Raw genomic sequence first — 18,763 nt, forward strand, 5'->3', positions numbered from 1 at the left:
ATAGAGATTGATGGCTTATTTTCTTAATATTGAATGGATTATTATGTATGATTTTTCTTTGTATTGTCAATTAAATATTTTATTGTTGTATGTTAGAGATATATCTATATTCAAATTCAATTATCAAATGATATATAGTTTTTTAGTATATATTGACTCATGGTTGAGATACTAAAAATTTCAAAAGGCAAAAGATCCTTTGTTTGACTCTTATGGATGTGATTATGATCCATGGTCACATTAGTGATCGAGTTCTATGTATGAAATTTTTACTTTTAAAGTGAGATTTTTTAATATGAAATTGAATTAATCGAGCTCAAAAATTAAAATCAGACATGAAACACCCCATGAAAAAAAAAAAGCGATTATGAATATGAATTAAAGATATCACTAGATCATAAATAAAAATATATATTGAGCTGTCTCTAGAGAGATACATTTCATAGAACTAAATATACAAAAACTTGGATTGTTGTATTAATGGAGTATGATGTTAAGACAACAAAAAATTAAAAATTAAAAAAAGAAAAAAGGTGTTTGGGGGGGTGGGTTTACGCGGGGGGGGGGGGGGGGGTAATTAGGTATAGACAAACATATTGATGTGTTAAAAGGGCAATGATCTTGTAAATTTTAGTAATGATATTTAATTAGTTAAATGATTATGCTCAGACTAACTTAAAATCTTCTCAAAAAATAAATTATCATGACTTTCAAAAATATAATACTTTTTCTTTTTTAATTTATGTGATTGTAAATCGAATTAACAAAAAATTAAAAAATAAATTAAATGTTTTTGAAGTTTTTCAATCACATCATAATATTTATATGATTATACGACTGACTCTTGTAACACCATATCTATTGATAAAAGAACAAGTTAGAATTAGATTAATGAAATTTATGCTTTATCCATATGGCATGTTCTCTAAAGATCCTCAAGGAACTTTCTTTAAAATATAACGTGCATAAATTTAATAGGATGAGAATTAAATAGTGATGAAAAATAAAAAAGCCACAAAGCATATTCTTTGATATAATCTTAATTAATTCCTTTGTTTATATTTCTTTTTTGTTTAATTAAAAAAAAAAAGAGCTTTATCCCCACTAGAGAAAAAAAGAAGAAGAAATAAGCCACTTTAAAATTTTACATATTCTTTGAGATAGTGTCCTTTGGTTTTATTTATTATTATTGGAGGAAAATTTTGCAATTTTAGTCCTTATAATATATATAAATTTAAATTTTGATTCTCATGATATTTGTTCATTTGACAAGAAATGTTCATTTTCTAGTAAATATATGATGAATTGAACTCATAAATTATTAAATTTTTTTTTAAAAGAATATCTCTTCTCAGGTTAATCAACTCAATATCCAAATGAGGGTAAGCTTTTAACTGTCATAGAAACGAAACACAGTAAAAAGTGCAAAATAATTTTAGATGACCGTAGTTAATATATAATTAAGGGACTAAAATGTACATTTTATTTAATAGTATAAGATTATATATTTATTGAAATATCTCAAGGACTAATATTAAATGTTAAAGTTATAATTTTAGGGATCAAAATATGTAATTATCCCTATTTTTGGATACTAGGCCATAAGAAAAAGGAAGAATGGACCATATTGTTTTATTATTATTCTATGTTATCAACTTATAGTCTAACATTTATGTGTTTTTTTTTCTTTCACTTATCTTTTTGGTTGCAAATTGCAATAACGACCTATCAACTACTAACTGATGATTTTCCAACAGTTTATCCAGTCTTTTCTCAAGAAAAAAGTCAAGAGTTTATTGAAAAAGACAACAAATTTCATATTATATTTAATATACAGATTACAAGTTCGAGTCGTAGAAATAGTTAATAATATTTATTACATCATCTACAATCTATATCACATTTCTTAGGGTGTGATCCTTCTAACGAGGATATATAAGGAGTATGACGTAGACTAGAGGAAGAAATGAGGGTTCATGGGTTCGGATGAATTCAGTAGTTTTTTCGTAGATTTTGTATTTGTACTAAAAGTTAAATAAATATATATATATGTGTGTGTTTAACTTGTGAGTTTCTAACAAAATTGATTGACAATTCAGTAGTAAGGGACCATGAAAATGCATAATAAAGGTGTAATATATTTAATAAAAAATCACAAGGACCAAAATCGATCACCTGATTAAAGTATATAAGAATGACGGAATATTAACACTTTTAGCCCTTTAAGTATCGAAGAATGACCTCAACGTCTTAAGAAGTGTGATATAGATAACCTAGCTACCGCAACACAAGCATTAGTGATTTCTTCTATGACTTGAACTGTAAATTATATGTACAATTATATCAAATTTGAAACGATAACTTTGGGAGGAAGAATTAGGTGAGGGTTCGTAGGTTCGAACGAATTTAATAGCTTTTCCATAGATCTTGTATTTGTACTAGAAAATTAAATTAATATATATGTGCTTAAGTTGTGAGTTTCTAATAAAATTGATTGTCGTTCAGTAGTAAGAAAGGGACCATGAAAATGCATAATAAACGTGTAACATGTTTGATAAAAAATCACAAGGGCCAAATTCACCTGATTAAAGTATATAATAACGAAGGAATATTAACACTTTTAGCCCTTTAAATATCGAAGAATGACTTCTACATTTTAAGAAGTGTGATATAGACAACCTAGCTATCGTAATACAAGCATTAGTGATTTCTTCTATGACGTGAACCCGTAAATTATATGTTACACAATGATAACTATATCAAATTTGATACGATAACTTTGGGGATAAATCATAACTCACTATAACCAATTAAATTACATTCTATTCAACATATATAAATTGAATTTTAATTATAGTTATACATGATCATTAAAATTTTCATGTTCTTACTGATAATAAAAATTAAACATTTTCATTTATTTGTAACTAATAATGGTCTAGAAACAAAAAAAATGTTAAAATTTAATAGGCAAACCCTCAAACTTCAATTGGGTCTCCAACAATATTTGGGCCCCCAGTTTCAACATGTATTGGGCTGGATTTTTGTAAATTGGGCCTTTTTTGCATATTATGAAAAATAATGGGCTTGTACTATCAAATTCCATTTTTGGGCTAATATCGGCCCATTCACTCATGATCACGCCCGATCTATTTTACGCTCCATTAGGTGATGTTCGACGAACTTACATGTGTTAGCTCTATAAATATGTACGAGTCGAGTGTAGTGTGGCTTATAGGAACTTCAAATGTTGGATGCGACTCTTTAGTTGTGGGTTCAATCGAACCTAATATACATATGCAAGTGCAAAATTTCAAAAGCGTTAATGTAAAAAGCTTTTAAGATGAAAATAATCATCAAATTAAAATTTTGAAACTGTCTCTGAAAACTTTTACATATAGTGTTTCGCGTACTATAAACTATTTATAAGTAAAGTCAAACGAACCATATGAGTACTCAAAATGTAAGGGTTGATATGGATTAAATATATGAACCTAAAATATATATTATTAATAAAATCCTTGTACTTTCCTTTTCATAGTGAATGATTTACATTTATTGTGAAATTTTTTCAACATAAATTTAAATTTAATCATACTCCAATATGTATACGAAACATGGCTAGAACACTGTAACGATCCGTTTAGTCGTTTTGAGCAACAGACTTCAATTCTGGAAAAACTGGCAGAAGCGACGGACCCCACGACGGAACGTCATGGGCACGACGGAACGTCATGGGCACGACGGACCGTCGAGGGGGTCTCGTCCCAAAATACTTAGAAAATCTGAAATTGGGTACTGAAAATCAACTCTCTGAACTTTGTGACGGAATGGCAGAACGGACCGTCACAGGTGTGACGGACCGTCACAGACCCTTGGTGGAAATTTGGGTCTCTGAACTCTGCGACGACCTGCAGGACGGACCGTCGCAGGCACGACGACCCGTCACTGGTTGCGCAAATCCCAGGCAGAGTCGGATTTCTGGTGAAGTTTTAAGGGACGTTTTTGGACTATTCTTTCCTTAATTATAGACTTCGTGGGTTTACATTAATAACTCAAATTCTTGAGGGTTAAAAGAGGTAACCCTAAGTTAATTAGCGGGGTATTATTGCCACCTTTTATTCTTAATTATATACTAATTAGGGTAAAAGAAAGAGGGTTGAATAAGAAAAAGAAGAAAAGAACAGAAGGAGAGGGAGAAACGAACGGGAAAGAGGAGAAACGAGAAGAAGAACAAAGCTTTGGGAACTTGCTTGCTTGATTTCTAATCTTCGGTGGAGGTAGGTTATGGTTTTCATGCTTTCATAGTAAACTCTTAATAGAGAATGATATGTATTGGTAGTATTGTAAACCCTACTATATGCTTAATTGTATGTTTGCATGAATATGATTATGTGATTGTGATAAGATAAGCATGATCAAAAATATTGAATCCCAAATCTTGAAAAGAAACTTTAATATACATTATTAATGATGATGCCTTGGTATAGAAGAAGGCTTGATGAATTAAAGTAATGGGATTGAGGATACCTTGGTATAGAGAAGGCTTGATGATTTACAGAATGATATTAGTGGATCGGAGTGTCACGTTCCGACACATAGATTTAGTGGATCGGAGTGTCACGTTCCGACACATAGATTTAGTGGATCGGAGTGTCACGTTCCGACACATGTAGGGGATCAGAGTGTCACGTTCCGACACATGTAGGGGATCGGAGTGTCACGTTCCGATACATGTAGGGGATCGGAGTGTCACGTTCCGACACATAGAATTAGGGGATCGGAGTGTCACGAACCGACACAAGAGGAGGAAAGATAATGAATCTTGAAAGATGTTAATATACTCAATCTAACGAACATGATTCCCAAATGAGTATGGTATTGGGGCCTGAGTCCTCATGTGTGGATTTGATGGTACTTATTGATGATTATAGTACTTGTTGTTGTTACATGTTGAGTTTTATAGTTGATTTATGATAATACTTGATATATATTGTTCCCTATTTTGAGTTGGCCGATGATATCTACTCAGTACCCGTGTTTGTACTGACCCCTACTTTTATTGTTTTCTTCTTGTTTAATTGTGGAATGCAGCAAATGTGCCGTCATCTTCGACTCAAGAGTAATTCAAGCCAGTCTTCGTCACACCGGATCTTCAGGGTGAGCTAACACTTCTAGCTTGGACTGGATCTCCTCCGTCACGTCTTGATGCCTTGAACCTCCGGCACGGACTAGCTTCTTATGTATTCTTAGCTTTTAGAATACTCTTAGTTTAGTCATTTGATTTTAGATGTTCTTGTGGTGATGACTTCCAGATTCTGGGGATAATGATAAGTTTTTGAGTTATAGAAGTTGATTATTGATTTTTATTAATGAGTTTAAGTCTTCCGCATTACTTTTGTTGTTATTACATTGAAAGGAGCTAGCTAGGTTTACCTAATTAGTGCAGAAATAAATAGAGGAACCATATTGTAAATGGAAAAACTAATATTGGTGTCCACAAAATTAATTCTTTAATTATATCTTAATTACTCATAAAATAAATTGGTCCTATTCTCCCTGTAAATGGTCCTGAATATTTAAACCAAAATATAATGTTATGTACCATACATGTCAGATTCATGACTTTATTAAAATTTAAATAGTATCGATCTATTGTCACAATTCGTTTTCGTAAGTCGTAGATTTAATCTAAAATTATTATAGCGACTTTAGTGAAGCTTTATTTAATTCGTGGTCCAAATGGATACACACTTTTCATATTTGTCTTTCTATTTGTTGTATGTATATGTGCATATTATTTTTAACAAAAATAACAATATTATATATCCCGTGTAATTTCATTTGAAGATGATGAAATGTACGCAACTTTACCTTTATCATATGAAGATATAGAATTATCTCAGACAGAATCTTAACTCAAACAAAAAAGGGAAAAATGTCTGATATACCCCTCAAATTTATCATTTCGAGCTGATATATTCCTCGTTATGAAAGTGGTCAATATATGCCCTTACCGTTATACAAACGGCTCACATATGCCTCTGCCGTTACAAAATGAGCTCACATATATCATTCGTTTAACGAAAGTTAAAGAATTACTTTTAAATTTATATTTTTTTACTTTTAATTTTTTTTAAAAAATTATATAGGGGTATATATGATTATTCTATCAAAGTTCAAGGTATATTTAAATATTTTTCATACATAAATTATTTTTTTGACTTCTTTTGTTATATTTGAGTTTCTTTTTCTTATTTTTTTCCTTTCATTCCTTAGTTTAAAAAAAAATTAAAATATTTTTTTGTCTATATTGTAATTTGATTTTGGTATTCGAAGGAAAAAGTTTTGTCATCTACAATAAGTTTTACAAGAATATTAGTGAAACATAAATAAATTTGATAATCAAAATAATAATTCTAAATTAGTCATTGAAATAAAAATAAAAATTTTGACGAGGATTAAATTTACTCATATGAGATTATATCTTTTAGAGAAAAAAAATTAGATTAAAGTTAATTTTTTTTCCATTTCCGTTAGAGGAAAAGGGTTATATGTGAGCCATTTGTTTATAAGTAAGGGTATATATAACTCACTTTCATAACAAAGAATATATTAACTCTAAATGACAAAATTAAGAATATATCAGACCCTTTTCACAATTCCTAGCATATGCTACATATATAAATGCTCATGCATGAATTAGTAATGAATAATGATAGGTGATATTTCACAACATAAACTAAGGTCTTTTTCTTTTTGTTAAAAAGATAAAAATTAATGCATCATTTGGTCTTTGATAATTAAGAGCAAATGCAAAACATAAAAATAAAATATTAGACCTACCTAGTTCATTTTCAACTATAGTAGTTAGAATTTAGTAATTATATTGCACATAAACATAGACAATTATATTAATTATGTTTATAGAATTGATTTAGACTTTTGTTTTATTGTAGATTGAATTAAATAAATAGTAATAGGTGATTAATAAAAACAAGTTAGTTACCTGAAAAAATATAATTAGATAAACATACCTAGCGCGTTAGTTCATCTTTTTAATTTTTCAAAATTTCTTGTTCTAGCTAGCAACCCTAAGTCACTTCACTAATAATGATAGTCGAGCAATGAGAAGTACTTATTAACATCTAATCAACAGGATCGAGTTTGAGCTTTACGAGTACGGGGTTACATTGATTAGAAAATGATTTAATCTATACATAGGATCGACTTTCTGATGTAAATTTATTTAAAATTTAGGGCATGATCGAATTTTATAATTCTTAAATAAAATCGTGGGGGGAAAGATAGGATGACATACCTAAATACAAATTAATTGATAATTAATTACACAAATTGTTTTGACAGATTTTGACAACCCATGAAGGTACCATCAATATTTAATTATTGATTTAATAGTAATTATATAAATGTCACATATACATTAATGAGATTAGCCTACCAATCTTTCCTTTTAAATAAACCTTAAGTAATTAAATAAATTCAAATTTGTTGAAACATTATTATAACTATCCGTAAAGATTCGATCAAATATAATTAAGTCAAGTAATATTCAATAGTCTTATAGGTTCATATCACGTGTAGTATAAAATAATTGATGACTGAGATTCATTTAAATTATATACTCATTATAATAATAAAAACAACAAAGTTATCAACATTTTTATTTTTTTAAACTATCAAATAAAGCAATTACCCAAGCTAATATTTTTTCAAGAAAAAAATTTAAGATTAACGAAAATAAGCGAACTTCCTGACTTGTTATTCGCCAAACTTCTTCGAGAGTAATTTTACACATGTTTTCTCCAAACAATGAAGCATTCTCCAAAAATAGATCAAACTTAAAAACACTATTGAGTTCTAAATAAAAATTCAACTAAAAACATAATAATACATTTTTTTTAAAAAAAAAAAACTTATTTGAAGGTTTTCAAATAACTATAAAAATATATTAAATAAGATTCTTTAAAAATGTCGGGCTCGTTAAAATTAGTGTAATTTAATAAATCCAATACAAGTACGAGGCTTGGCAGGTAAAAAAGTCGAAAAGTTTGCATATTCCCGTCAGTCTTATTTTTTTCTTGAAAATATTAGGTAGGATACACATAATTGTTTTATTTGATAATTTTAAATTAAAAATACCGTAGCAATAGTGAAAGGCACCGGAGGGAAAAAATAATTGACGACTTTGTTATTTTTATTATTAAGATGAGTATATATTTTAAATAGATTTCAACCATAAATTACTATATAGTACACATGACATGAATCACATTGCTTGATCTAATTATATTTGACCGGATCTTTATCCATCAAATACTCCCTCCGTCCACAATTATTTATCAGGTAAGGTCATGCACTCTGCAAGGAAAATTTAATTCGAAATATAAGTTGACTAACATAACTCTATTATAGCAAAAATATCGAAAGTCTACATAACTTTTCAATTGAACAAAACAGAGTAATTATTAAGGGCAGAATTGAAAAAACATGAGTAATTATTTCTTAATTGTTTAAATTGATAATTAATCTCGAATATCTATTTTTAGTATATTTGTTAAATAATTATGGACGGAAAAAGTATTAAATAAAAAGATTGAAAAAAAAATCTATGTTCTATTCTGTTTCATTTTGTTCCTAGAGGTTCATTTTGTCATTCTGACAGGCACATTATTAAAAATTCTTTATTTTTCAATAGAATTTTTTGCATTCCCAATTAATGATACGTAAATATATATTAATTCTAATATAGTAACCTTTACAAATTGTAAATAACTTTTTATAACAAAAATTAACATGTAGTATTTTTTATGTTGAATTATTTTTTTAAAATCAAGAGGGAAAATATTTGATTGAAATGAAGAGCAATACAATCATATAAAATACAAAAAACAATACAAGGTAAATCATATACAATCAATATATTTGTATATCATATAAAATACAAAAAATAATACAAGGTAAATCATATACAATCAATATATTTTTATTTATCAAACTTCTTTTTTTAAAAAAAAAAAAGAAAAGAAAAAAAGATGACAATATTGTTAATTTACTTTGTCTTTAGTAACTTTTTTTTTCTATAAATAAAAATACTACTTACATAGGCACTTTTCTAGCCCAAATTATTATTAGAAATCAAACTAATAACATAAAATTAATCACACATTACATGATAAATTAAGCAAACATTATACAATGTAAATTATCTATTATAAAAATCGAAATGAGCTGCGAAATTAATCCACCGTTAGATAAGTCATCGTTAAATTGGATCAGCATCGACAGATTTTTGTTATTTAGCAATAGAAATTACCATCACAAATTTTGTTATTTTTATCTCATCTTTGAAGCAATTCTTCAATCATTTGCAATGCAATTCTTTCTTCTTCATCCATTTCACTTCTAATAGTTATTTCACCACAACTATTCTTGGAATTATTATTATTATCATTATTATTATTATTATTATTATTATTTAATTCTCCTTCATGAACATTAATATTTTTGGGATTATTTTTCTTTTGAAGTTCAACTGTCATTACCCATTTTGAATCAGAAGAAGGGCCAGCACGTTTTTGCCAAACTCCTATGTGTGAATTTTCAATATCCAATCTTAAACAAGTGAGAGATGGTGATGGTACCTACATATATAAAAAATAAATAAATTAATTGCACTAGAAATATATTTTATATGAAAAATAATATATAATATGTTTGAAGTATATGGATTAGTCAGTGATTTTCCATATAAAATTTTATTGAAAATGTTATCGACAAGTTAAATTCGTTTAGTGATTTTTTAATAGTGACAATATTAAGTACATAAAGTGACACATCATTTAAAATAAAGGGATAATATATGATATTTAGTAAAGATTTTTTAACTTGTTATGTTAATTACAAAGTCATGTTATTAAAGCTAGAATAAAAAAAATTAAATTATTTCCAAAAATAGAAAGGTTATTATTTTTTAGAATATGCTAAAAAAAAAGAAAAAATGCACAAATATCTCCTCAACCTATGCTTGAAATCTTAGAGACACAGTTATACTATGTTAAGGTCTTATTACCCTCCTGAACTTATTTTATAAGTAATTTTCTACTCCTTTTCGACCTACGTGATACTAATTTGAAAAAAAAAGTCAATCAGCGTTGGGTAATGTCATTATCCGAAAGAAAAATAGTATAAGTGTGTTTCTGAGATTTTAAACATAGGTTGAGGGGATACTTGTGCATTATCCAAAAGAAAAATAGCATAATAGAAAATAGACTAATTACTATTAGTAACTCATGTTTTTTTCGATAGACGTGATTTCTACGAAAATACCTCTAAAATTTGAAATTTCAGATAGAAAATGGACGTTGGAATAACTTTCGACAAGCACATTTCGAAGATATACTTTTTTATTAGAATCCCTCTCAAAAGCTAAGATTTCCAACGTAACTAAAGTATATTTTCAAATCTGACAAGTCTATTTTTAATGAAAACCTATCAGAAAAGCGTATTTTTAAAACATGAAAAAAAGGAAATACAAAATGAGGACGCGGAGATGGAGGTGTAAGGGTGCTCACCTTGCTACATTTCCTCAACTTGGCATGAAGTATTTCAGATAAAGCTTTTGGTGATGAAAATGATGATGATGATGATGATTCTTGATCTTTACCCTTTACATTTTTATTATTATTATTATTATTATTATTATTATTATTATTATTATTATTATTATCCAAATCTTGTGTTATTGGAAAATTAGTTTTTGCATTTCTTCCACTCATTAATATTGCTGCTTCATCATATGCTCTTGCTGCTTCTTCTGCTGTATCAAATGTCCCTAACCATACCCTTCTTTTCCTATAACACATATATATTTATATTATAATTAGAAAAGGAAAAAAATAAAATAAAAATTGATATTTATTCACTATAATAACAATAAAGTAAGGAAATTTATTTTTTATAATGTTAAAGTAACTAGATAAAAAAAAACACAAATGATTGAAAGGTCAAATTTCTGACAAAGTTATTACGATTCTACAAAACTAAACTTTTACGTCAGAAAATGACTTTTGTATATTCAAGTAACTGTTATGAGTGAATATATTATAGAAATGATCAATCATCTATCGAAAAAATAAAGCAATCAACGAAGTTATTTCTAACGAAAATTGATTGATTTCTGATAGCAACAATGTAACATTGATAAGTTAAAGTTAAGATAAAAGCAATGAAATTGAGAAAGAGAAATGTTATATATTTATATGAAAAATGTATATTCATATAAGTGGCAAAGCAATCTTTATTCTATCACGATATATTTAGATACGATTCTTTTATCATTCTGATTCGTTAATTAAAAAAAAAAATTATTTGCGAAAGAAATAACTTACAACAAAGGGTGTCTAATTTCAGAAACCCAAGAACCCCAATGGCGTTGCCTCACACCTCTAAACTTCTTTGAATGTACCATTTTTTTTAATAAAAAGATAATTATAATTGAAGAATTTTTGGTGAAGTAAAGAAGAAGAAGAGATATAAATAAATAATAATTAAAAAAAAGTTGCTAAATGAATTAATATGATATGATATGACTTTGTGCAAAACTACAAATGTCCACATAAATTATATATAGCCAATTGTTTTTAAACCATACACTTATATGTCGGTGAACTAATTTTGTACTAGCTAGAGCAATTAACAACATCACCTAAAAAATATTGTAACAAATATAAAGATGAAATTTATTGTTTTTTATATTAAGTTAATATATAATAATAGATAAATTTATATTTAAATACATTTATGTGTTAGCGGAACTAATACGAGTAATTTAGCGACTGATAAATGATAACAAAACTTATGAAAATTTTAGTTCTTTTTAGGATTGATCAAAAGGTTATGCTGAATACGAATAATTTAGCGACTGATAAATAATAACAAAACTTTTGAAAATTTTAATTCTTTTATGATTGATCAAAAGGTTATGCTGAATATGAGTAGATTTAGCGATAGATTAATAACAAAGAAATTTTTAAAAATGTTAGTCTATTTTTAATAATAAAATATAGAATTTTAATAAAAGCTGTTAAATTTACGTAACGTAGGGTCGATCGAAAGCTAGGTAGATCCGCCCATGTATACTAGCTTTGCATTGTTTTAGAGTCATATAACTATCGTCAAACATGAAGTAACAATAAAAATTTGTATAAAGAACAAATATTTTTAGGGAATTAAATTGCATATACTTTTAGTAAGTAATAATATGATCATCATCAATTATATAGTTAATTTTTACAAATTAAAAGTAACCAAAAACACATATTTTTAGGGTTAAGTTGCATATACTTCTAGTACAATGTTTTGTTCTTTGACTACACTACATCAAAAATGTATTTTTAGCGGCAATTGTCACTCTTTGTATGTTTCTAAAGTCTTTAGCGATATTGGTTTTGATGGCACTTAACTAATACCGATAAAGACTTTATTACTCTATATTAATATCAATATTTAATAGCGCTAAAAGTTATTTTTTTTCTTTGACTAGCAATTACTAGTTTCAAAAACTATTGATGTATAATAAGAGACAATTTAACTTAACATTTTGAAGTTTATGAATTCTTATAATAAATTTAAATCAAACGGAATACAATACTGATTGAGTTTATTATCAAAAAATTCGTATACAGATATTTTATGAATATATAAAATTTTGACAAAATCTATTGATACTTGCAAAATGTCATGATAATTCATTACTAAATAAAATTAACAACGAATATTTTTATTTAGTTACATAATTTATGCATCATCAATTCCTGTTTATAGCGGTGAGTACGTTATTATTTATTCTCTCTTCGATTTCATAACGATATTTTCTATCGAAAATGACTTCTTAACTTCGAAAGGCAAATAAGTTTCATACTTTTAGCCAAGAACAAACAAGTCTTTATTTTCTTTTTTTAGTAAAAGTAAATGTACTTATATATTAGTTCAAAAATACAGTTCAATTTTGAAAATTTGGTGACTATGAAAATAAATGCTAACAATGATGGATAATCACTTAATTAAAGTAATTATTTTTTATGATTTACAATAATAAAAGTAACAAAAGATAACACTCTCTTGGTAATAGCCTTTTGACTAGGTTTTGACATACTCTCAAAATAATTACAATATTTCTAGTTTAATAGCTTTTGCTTTTTGACTAGCAATTAATGGTTAGAAAATGAGGCTCAAGATAACAAATAATCCAACTACCCATGACTTTTATGCGTTTGTTTATTAATAATTTATGCTTTATAATTAGATTCTTTTGTTTCAAATTATCTATCGTCTTTATTTTGATGAAATTTAAATTATATGAAAGATTATCGATTATCGATAGTTTTAAATGTACTTGTTAAATTATATTGTCGATCGTGAGTAGAATTACAACTTATATAATATATCTCATATAATTTTTGAATGACTAAATTTTGATTTTTAAACCTATTAATTTTAAGCTTTGATTATTGATCAAAATTAACTCTTAAAAAGAAAAAAAGTATATTTATTTTGGGACGGGAAGAGTACTCGATTCGTTTCAGTAATACGTGAATCTTTTTAATAAGTCACACATTAAAAAAAACTTTTGTTAACATAAAATTTTAAATATATGATGCAATCTATATGACCAAGACTTTATGAATGTATAGAATCAAAGCGAAAAATTAAAATTAAATTATTTATAAATATAAAACGTTTCTGTCTTTTTGCAACAAATTAAAAAAGAGAAAATATATCACATAAAATAAAGCACAATCGATAAAAAAGAAAATAAAAAGTACAAAAAATAAAAAAAGTTGATTTGGAAATAAGTACATTTGAATATTATTAACTATCTATAAAAAGGTAAATAAAATGAGTATAATAGTTCAGATAATAATTAATAATCTTAGAATTTGTACCAAAAGAAAAAGACAATATTGATTTATCAAAAATTTAAGACTTTTGGTACAACATTTATTATCAACTATAAAGCTTCGTACTCATAACATAGACTATATTTTTAACTTCATTTAGAGGAGTACATTCATGTGATAAATAAAAAAAAAAAGTGATATTACATTAATTAAATATTACAAGTTGTGATAGAACAGTAAGTAATATCATTTTTAAACGGAAAGTAACGATATTATATCTTGAGCTCAAATATATAATATTTTAAATTCAAATTTAAAGTATAATATTGTTTTTAGTAGAAATTATTTTATTTCAAAATAAAACTTTTCAATGTTATTTTAAAATTATCGAACCTCAAAATATATATACATTTCAGTAAGTCTTATAGTGCAATGAAATTTGGTAATATACAAAGTCTAACTCTCTCTCTATATATAATAGCAAGTTTTTTTGTTTTAGGTAGTAAATTAGTTGAAACATTTCAATCAAGTTAAAATGCATCTTTAGAAAAATTCATTAGGCTTTGAGCCTGTTTGGCTCAACTTAAAAGCTGGTCAAACTAACTTAAAAGCTGGTTTTTGACTTATTTAGCTGTTTGGCAATACTCAAAACAACTTATTTTAAGTTAAAAAAAACTTATTTTAAGCCAAAAATTAAAAGTTGGGGTAGGGTGCTTTTTTTTTCCCAGCTTATAAGTTGTTTTAAGTTAACCACATTTTTACCTTTTTGCCCTTAATATTTTTATATAATCTCCAAATTACCCACATAACCCTAACATCTCTTTTTTCTATTTTTCCCTTTTCACGTGTGGATGATAGACAATTACTATTATTAATGAATGAAAATAAAATAAATCTTAAATCTTTCAAGTGATCTATTCAAATTATATATTATTAAAATGTAAAATAAGTTGCACATATAACTTAAATAAAATTTATATTCCTCTTATAAATAATTTGTGATAATAAAGAAATATGTGAATGATAGACAATTATTATTACCTATAGATGAAACTAAAATAAAATCTTAAATCGTTCTTTAATCTATTCAAATTATATATCTTTAAAAGCTATAATAAGTTTATATTCCTCTTATAAATAATTTGTGATGAGAAAGAAATATGTGAATGATAGCAAAATATAATTATTTATGGTTGTAAAATATAAATTAATTAACTATTATTATGTTAACAACTGGGTATTTCAGACATATTGATTTAAAAAGCTGTTTATCAGCACTTATTTGCCAAACACATCAACAACTTTTTTTAACTTCAGCACTTTTATCCAAACGCATAATAGCTTATTTTAAAAATAAGTTTCAGCACTTTCAAAAATGTTTTTTTAAAGCTGTTTTTATTAAGCCCATCCAAACGGGTCCTTTGTCACTTCACATATTAATGGAAGGGATAATTACACTTCTAGTCCCTCAATTATGGATAAATTCTAATTTGATCTTCATGATATATTATTAAGCATATTTAACCTTTAATTTACTAAAATGTATGATTTTTGGCTCCCCTGGCTATAGGTAAGAAGTATACGATATTTAAATTATTTTTAGAATTATATTATCCTCAAATATGTAATAATACAAAGTAATTTTTAAAGGTAATTATATTGATAATTGAATGATTAACGCTTAAGAATTCATTAACTTAGTGAAAATTCATACATAGAAGAATTTAGAATGCATAATGAAGGTGTAACATCTTTAAACTAAAATTACGAGGATCAAAATCGTCTCATTAAATTATATAAGAATAAAGCGATATTAGTACTTTTAGCTTCTTAGTTATTAAGGATGGACATTCGATATTTCGGTTCGATTTTTTTTTTCAGTTTTTGGTTCTTGTAAATTATGTACCGAATACCGAACTAAAATATTTCGATTCGATTTTTATTAATTCGGTTTAATTTTTTAATTTTGATTTTTATTAATTGTGTATCGAATATCTGACTGGGCTGGATCGTCGGTTGAAGACTTGAAGTCGCTGCATGCGGAGGCTGCTGCTGCTGGTGTCTGGCGGCGGTTGCTGCTGCTGGCAGGCGACGGCTACTGCTGCCTGAAAGAGGAAGAGAAAGAAGAGGAAGAGCTGCTGCCTGCAAAAGGAAGAGGAGGCTGCAAGATGAATATTAAAAATTAAATTAGGAACAGGAACATTACATAGGGTTTCAAATTCTTTTTTAAAAAAAAAATTATTTAACATTAATAATTATTAATTAATACAATATAAATATAATATAAATTATAGTATAATATTTTGTTTTAAATCAAAATATCAAAAATCGAACCGAAATATCGAAAAATATAAAAAAAGTATATCGAATCGAATACCGAAATATCAAAACCGAAATTCTAAAAAAATTCGATTCAATGTTTTGGTTTTCCGGTGTTTATGCCTATCCCTATTAGATACCAATAAACTTTAATTTTGGTATTTATAATTTCTTATTCAGCAATTTTAACTTTAATTAATTGATAGGTGACTATTGATCGCTCAAACTATACGAATATTCGCTAATTTAATAAATTATCAAGTGTTAAATAATTTAATTATTGAGTAGTATTTTAAATTTGTATTGTTACTACATATTTAAGACTGATATAGTATAAAAAAATTGCTAAATATGACCTTATATAAAGATTACAAAAGCACACATTTTAATTAAGGATCAAAATCAGATTTATTTATAGATTTTCATCACATTTAGAAATGGAAATTAATTAATAGGAAATGGAGGTAATTAATCAAAAAGGTTTTAAATTTTTAAGTACTATGTACAATTAAATGTGTTTAATTTTATAATTACATCCCATGTGGTATCTTTACATCATGATAATAATAACATGCCTTTTAATTAGTTTTTGTACAATTTTTTATTTAATTTCTTCATTAAATGCATCACCAAAATGTGGCATCCTAGTATGTTGTTTCGTGGCTAAAATTTGTCCTAAAAAATGTTTCCAACATTAAAAAAGAAAAAATAATACATAAAATATTTCGTATAAAAAAAATTTAAAGAAAAATTACGATATAAAAATTATGACGTAGATAATCTACCATTGTACGCTAAAGAAGAGAGATACATAAATAATAATAGACCATACTTTAAATTAGCATTGCATGTCTCTTTGCATTAATAAATGAGAAACCTCTTTTTCTTGTTTATAATGAAGAGATATATAAAGGAACATGTTGTATCTACTAATTAATTAATTAATTAATTATTTTAAAAAAAGTGAAAATGGGATATTTCTTTTTTCTATATTCCAAAAGACATGCTTTTATCAATAAAAATGAAAATAATGAAAATCAAATTTGCCCTTATAAAATTACTTAATTTTACATTGGTTAAGCACTAACAAAACTCCAATACGAGGATAATTATTTTAAATTATAATTAAAAAAAAATAGGACTACATGCATATGAATTTCATATTTAAAAAAGAGAAAAAAATTCAAAAAAGCCATGTTAATATGGTATTTTACGTGTTGTATTTTTTGTGACATAGCTCAAGAGACAGTTCACTGCATAAAGTTTGCTAAAACTGAACAATAATGATAATACAAATTTCAGTGAGGAGCGTTGGGTCTCTAAAAGTGTAACGTGAATTGTGATATCCATGATTAAAAAAGGTTGATCATGACAAATCAAAGAGAATTGACTAGTATACATAACTTTTCGAGTGACAAAATTTTCAAAGAATGAACAAATATAAAACCTCAAGCAAACATATATCGTTAAGGAATAGAAAAATCAACATGATACATATACATACTATTTTGACCTTAATATAACATCAAATTATCGAGATAAATTAGTAAACATATCTGAAAATCACATAATAGTATTGTCAGTCATAATAATAGATAAATTATAGCAATTTTTTAAATATTAAATAATAAAAAAAAGTGTGCATGAGGGGGGTGGGAAGGGGGGGGGGGCGTTTCAATTTTATCCCTTAAATCAAACGATTGATCGATGCACGTTTTCAATTTATTTTTCATTAGGATAATTTCACATATGATATAGGTTTTAATAATACAGTAAAATCTCATTAAATTAATACTCGATAAATTAATAATTTCTCTAAGATAATAATTTTCTCCGTTTCCGACTTGGATAAATGAAAAAATCACTCATTTCGATATGATAATAAAATAATATATTTTCAGAGAACCCCCACATAGATATATGGTCCCTTTAATAGTATACATTAAAAATTCTTTATAAGTACAAATAAATCTAAGAAAATTTAGTGAATTATGATTCTATTATGTTCTGTTTTTTGATAAAATATAAATCTAGTTGAAGTACATTTTTCTTATTGCATCCTAAAGTTTCGATGTTGTCTTTTCTGATAGCCCCAGAAAATTGTGAAGAGTCCTATAGATGCAAGTGTTTCTTTATGCGTACGGGTTCCTAAGGTAGTATATCATCTTCTACTTTATCACTAGCATTTTTTCCAATTGATCTAAGGTCTGAACCTCTAAACATGTATCATTTTTACCTATTAAATAAGTTATTAACGTTCATTTTATTACGGCAATCGAGATCATTAATTATGACCTCAAATTCATGAATGAAGTTTTTCATGAATGGATTCTTTCAAATTATTTGAGATTTCATCCTTGAACAATTTTTTCAGTATCGAACACTCTTATTATATATTAATTTATTAATTAAATAATATATATATAAAATAATAATATTTTATAATCTCACTTATATTAATTTATTGAAATTTTACAGTATTGATATTGTCACACCTAAAATTAATTGCAACATGACCTAAA

The 18,763-nt window shown here is 26.5% G+C and overlaps 1 protein-coding gene across 1 annotated transcript; it reads right to left on the reverse strand.

The window, feature by feature from the left end:
- Positions 1 to 8,986: 8,986 nt before the first annotated feature.
- Positions 8,987 to 11,620, reverse strand: LOC101258133 (ethylene-responsive transcription factor WIN1-like). The gene is made up of 3 exons (XM_004251671.5): positions 11,412 to 11,620; positions 10,596 to 10,875; positions 8,987 to 9,665 (listed from the first exon to the last, which is right to left on the reverse strand). Exons 1-3 carry the CDS (start codon positions 11,489 to 11,491, stop codon positions 9,363 to 9,365), a joined length of 663 nt encoding a protein of 220 aa, XP_004251719.1. The 5' UTR covers positions 11,492 to 11,620; the 3' UTR covers positions 8,987 to 9,362.
- Between the last annotated feature and the right edge of the window lie 7,143 nt (positions 11,621 to 18,763).

Source organism: Solanum lycopersicum, chromosome 12 (assembly GCF_036512215.1).
Source record: "Solanum lycopersicum chromosome 12, SLM_r2.1".
NCBI classification, from domain to species: domain Eukaryota; kingdom Viridiplantae; phylum Streptophyta; class Magnoliopsida; order Solanales; family Solanaceae; genus Solanum; species Solanum lycopersicum.